Raw genomic sequence first — 5,000 nt, forward strand, 5'->3', positions numbered from 1 at the left:
AGGCTGTCGGGTCAAGGGCCAATGAGGGGCCTCTGTGTCTAGCTGACCTTCACATGGGCCAGTGACTAGCCGGCTGTGAAGTCAATGCAAGCAGATGACAGCATGCTTCCATTGTGATCAATGCAGTACGACAAAGACTGTACTAATAAATCCAGCATACTGTAGCGGCCAGACTTAACTCATACAATCAAGCAGAAGAATGAACTTACTAAGAAGACAGGAATAGCTCAGATTATTAAAATACATTTGTATTGTACAATCTGCCTCCTCAGGCTCTCTCTCTCTGATGTACTACATAGTCCTTATGTTTTACATTTTCCGATCTCTACAATGAATACGTACATTTGTGCCATTTAATAATTAACTGTCTGTGTTTGTGTCTGTAAGTGCTTTGCAGTGTGCTGAAAAGGTTTAACAGCATGAACTTTCCTCAACTAACCACATAGGCTTACTCTGCTTCAAATCCGAACAGCAGCGTCTGTTACGGTGACTCAAAAATTTAAATTTATGCAGACAATAACACAAAGACTCCCAGGGACTGTTTTGCTTGGCAGGAGCAATTGGTGATACACATCTGACTTCAGCAGTCATCACCTTGTTCTCGTGCACTTTGATGAGGGCAGGAAACCCAAAGCCTCTCAAAACAATCCCAAAGTGCTTTGCATTCTGCCTCCGCAACTTTACCGCCCTCCTTCTGGCAAGGGCTCGCGTCTCTTTAACCCCTGGTGCCTCTCGGCAGCCGAAGGGTGTCTCTTTTAATCCGTGTGTGTGCTATATGAGCACACACACACACACGCACATGGCCTCTGCCAAGAGAACACAAGCGAGCTGCGACTGGCACTGCAACGGTCAGGGACTTGACTGCGGTCACAATAATGATTTGTTTTCTTTTTGCCCTCCGAGGCTCGTCACTCGCAAAAAGTAGGGATCCAAGACACAATACCACAAGGAGTCCCCTGAGAGCTCTGCACTTAAACAAAGAGAGGGCACATATGAGCCTTTTTTCACCAAATAGCCACGCTAATAGACCACAGCTAATTAAAGAGGTCTTGCTCCGTGTCTCTGCAGGACTTCTTTAAGAGACGTTTCGTCCGAGGGTAGCAAGACCCTACTAGAGGGAGTAGACATGCTTTTCTCTTTCCTTGGGGAAGTGGCACACAATTGAAATATAATGACATATGTGGAGTCAACTTCACTTCACTGGCAAAAGACACTGAAAACAAACACTGCTAACGATAATAAAACTACACACTTGAGCACCATGCTAACAATAATAAAACTACAGACAGAGTACCATGCTAACAGCACTTCTACTCCAGATAAACATGCTAATAACACTACTGATAAATATATTTCTGAGTAAATAAACACAACAACAAGGGTAAATTGGGTTCACTGAGAGGGAGATAGCATACTAGCGAGCTAGCTCTTTCCCTTTGAATGAGCTTGGCTGCTGAAGAGGCTCCCATGGTGGGTCGGTGGACGAGGCTCCTACTCGAAATCCTACTTTATTATGCTCTGCTTGAGACATGGGGGGAAAGTGATATTTATTAGATGCACACACACACACACACAGGCTGCAGATGCAGAGATGCATACAAAGAGAGGGAGCGCACTCCAGTAGGCTACCAGGAGTGAAAGCAAGTGGAAGACCAAGGAGATGGAAAAAAGGTCAGGGAGGAAACAATCTCAGAGAGAGAGATGAGAGGAGAGAGAGAGAGAGTGAGAGAGAGAAAGAGAGAGAGATATGAGAGGGGAGAGAGGGAGCGAGAGAGGGAGAGGTAAAGGGGGGAGGGAGGGGGAAGGGGGATGGATGAGATGCCAAGAGAGAAGTGGAGAGAGGATGTTGGTGGCTGTAATAATTAAGCATGGGCATCTTGACTAAAATGACAATAATGTGCTTACTGGGATTAAGAGGTGACTCCATACAGAATGTGCTAATGCCACTCCTACTTCTCACAAGGCGTCTTTAACCCACATTAACTTCATGCTCACTTGTGCCAGAGAACAAAAACATTTGTAAGATTACAGCACAGCTCAATAAAACAAAACATTCAACTGAGTGCGTTTATATATTTCTATAAATACACACACACAGAAATATGTCCATGAACTGACCCAAAGTTCTACTATTTTTATCTCGCCTTGTGCTTCCCCACTGCTCCTTCCCCCCCAACGAACATTAACAACAAACACACACAAAAAGGATCCTCAACAACAGTGTGCCGACGGTGGTAGGGGGGTGGTGGTGCGTTGGGGGCAATCAAGGGGGCCAACATTAAAAGCCGGGCTATAATTGGAAGTATGTGAAAAATGAAGTGTCAGTTTGGTCAATAAAGACCAAAGGTCAGCGTGAGCAGGAGCCCAAACTGGGCACAAAATGTGCTCATTAAGGCAGCCAATCAGAACACGGCAGACGGCCCGGCAGAGGCCATTAGTCATCGGCCATCTGACCGCCTCAGAAGAGGCCGGCCGTGTGCTCTTACCCCGCTCTCCTCCTCCACGGAAGAGAGGGGGAGAGAGAGAAAACAGAGAGAAAGGAGGAGGAGGTGGAGGAGGAGGAGAAAAAAAACACTGCACTGGTATATAAATCGTTGCTCAGTCATCTGGAACATAATGTGGTCCTTTCTGCTCCCAGCCAGCTCTGCCTGCTGGCTGGCCAGCCCTCAAACTGCTGCCCTGACATCCCCTTCAATAATAAATGAAGTTGCTTTTTGCCTACAGTTTGTTTGAAACCCCCCTCTCCACTCCTCTTCGCTCCTCTCCTAGTCTCAAACCGTACACCCTACAGCTGAGATAAGGGAGGGAGCCAGTCACCTGAGTGCACCTCCATCCAACACCATCTCCCAGAAACCAAGGATTCACCACATGGTTCCACCACATGGTACAGTATTTCTATTTGTATAATGCATTCAGATTAGATGCATTTCAGATTGTGAATATGAATGCATCATTTACGGAACAGTTTTAAATACAAATCTTTTGTATTTCATCACCATCAGTATGTGTATTTGGGGTTGTTGAACTATGTTTTGTTAGTGATTAAGCTCATTTGGTTAGCCAAAAACAATAGTTAAGGCTGGCCAGAGCTTAACAAGACCTGACTTGAAACTTGAAAATGACTTTGCATGGGCATTAGCGTGCTAGCCCTGACCACTGCAGCCAGAAGTCCCCATGGAGTACTGGTGCATGGCTCATTTATGTCAGGAAAAAACAGCAATATCTTGTAATATGTAATGACGGGTTCCATGGTTTGAAACATTTTTACATTTAAAATGGCATTGTTTGGCAGTTCATATTGCAAGTCTTTTGATAACAATCCGCTAACTAGCTTTGTTTTGGAACAGGAGTAGGCTAAACACACCTAACACAATTACACAATTAACTTATTTTCAGTGTTTGACACATGACAACATTGTGACAGCTTCAGGTGGTAAATGTCAGCTTATCTGTGTTGTGACCAACTCCAATAAGTTCCATGCATCCACAGAGTGCTTGTCTGTGTCAGTGCTCTTAAGTGTGCTTTTGTTTTGCTTTGTCAATGAGTAGAGCAGCTTCACATTACTAGAGGATGTGTCCGTGTGAGTAATGTGACAGGCCCAGCTGACTTTGTCTGACCGTTGGGGGACTACTGAAAAGAGATCCTCTGACTCGTTGTGTGGTCAGGCGTCCCATCAGGGGGGGGTGGGGGGGGGGGGGGGGGGGGGGCAGTGATCCTGGGTGCAGGACCAATCTCATCACTGCACTCACATCACAAACAGCTGGCCGATCTAACTGACAAAAGGGTCACTCCGTGTGCTCAAATGCATCTGCATTTCTATTTGCCCATGAACACACATCAACATACATGCACAAATATGTGCAGGCGCACATACTCACATTTTACCAGTACAGGGACGAACATAAACATAGACACACACACACACACACACACACACACACACACACACACAAACACACACACGGGCGCCTCCACTGCTGGAGGTCCTTACCTTGTTCGCTGCTGTTGTCGCCGCTGTGTGATGTGTGTCCTCCGCTGGAGGGTCCTGGTGTGCCCCCAGAACGCGTGGACGCCGTGTCGTCATGGTCTCTGTTCCACGAGGTCTGTGCAAGCGAGAGCCAGAGGAGAGCAGAGCAGAGCTGTCAGCCATCAGACCCACTACTACTACTACTGCTGGAGTAACACGCCACAAGCGATAAGAAAACCACCCCGCACACACACACATACGCACACCATAGAGGCCGACAGGGTTTATCAGATGCACCTCATTTTCGTGGCTTTTTCCGCATAGCAAGTCACACGACTGCGTTGCTAGTCTCTGCTGCCGAAGGAAGTCCCATCACGAGCCATAACAGCAGGAAACTCACACCACCATTTGCCTTATCTACCCACAATAAATATTTCAGGCAGGTGTGACAAGCCACACTATGGCTGCATAATTACTGTCCATATGAGGTCCTTAATCTGCTTGACAACTACTCCTTCGCTGAACGCCTGCACAGCTCACGGTCATGTTTTAACAGTTGAGCAAGATACACACCCCCTCAATACACTCCCACCGCAACAATATCAAAGAGGCACTAAGACCGATAGAAGCAAATACAAGTTACCAGAGATAAGAAATCCATGATCCAGAAGGGAAAATGACAACACTGTTGTGTCCGAGAGAGAGAGAGAGAGAGAGAAGTAAAAGGGAATCACTACAGCCCGGGAAAAGAAGAAGTAGGGAATGGAGAAAAAGAGGAGAGGAGAAGAGAGGCGACGCGAGGCTTGCAGATGGCCGGAGACGAATGAGCCTGGGGTCTTATATATCCCACTCCCTGCACAGGGTGTCTGTGTGTGTGTGTGTGCAAACAGACCCTAGTGAATAAGAACTGAAATCTCTTTCAAAGATGAACAAACAAAAAAAACATCAACAAAAAAAAAACAAAAACAAATCAACAACAACGGAGCTAAAGCGAGTTCTATTGACCGTCCAGCTTTTGGCGCACAAAGGGAG

At 46.4% G+C, this 5,000-nt stretch overlaps 1 protein-coding gene across 1 annotated transcript in view; it reads right to left on the minus strand.

Moving 5' to 3' along the window:
* Window positions 1-3,786: 3,786 nt before the first annotated feature.
* LOC121685593 (homeobox protein Meis1-like) overlaps window positions 3,787-5,000 on the minus strand; it is a 14,212-nt gene continuing 12,998 nt past the window's right edge. Inside the window, exons 7-8 of the mRNA XM_042066194.1 lie at window positions 3,965-4,104; window positions 3,787-3,817 (exon numbers count right to left, since the gene is read on the minus strand). Coding sequence (XP_041922128.1) covers window positions 3,787-3,817; window positions 3,965-4,104 — 171 coding nt within the window. The remainder of the gene's footprint in view (window positions 3,818-3,964; window positions 4,105-5,000) is intronic.

Source organism: Alosa sapidissima, chromosome 16, assembly GCF_018492685.1.
Source record: "Alosa sapidissima isolate fAloSap1 chromosome 16, fAloSap1.pri, whole genome shotgun sequence".
Lineage (NCBI taxonomy): Eukaryota > Metazoa > Chordata > Actinopteri > Clupeiformes > Clupeidae > Alosa > Alosa sapidissima.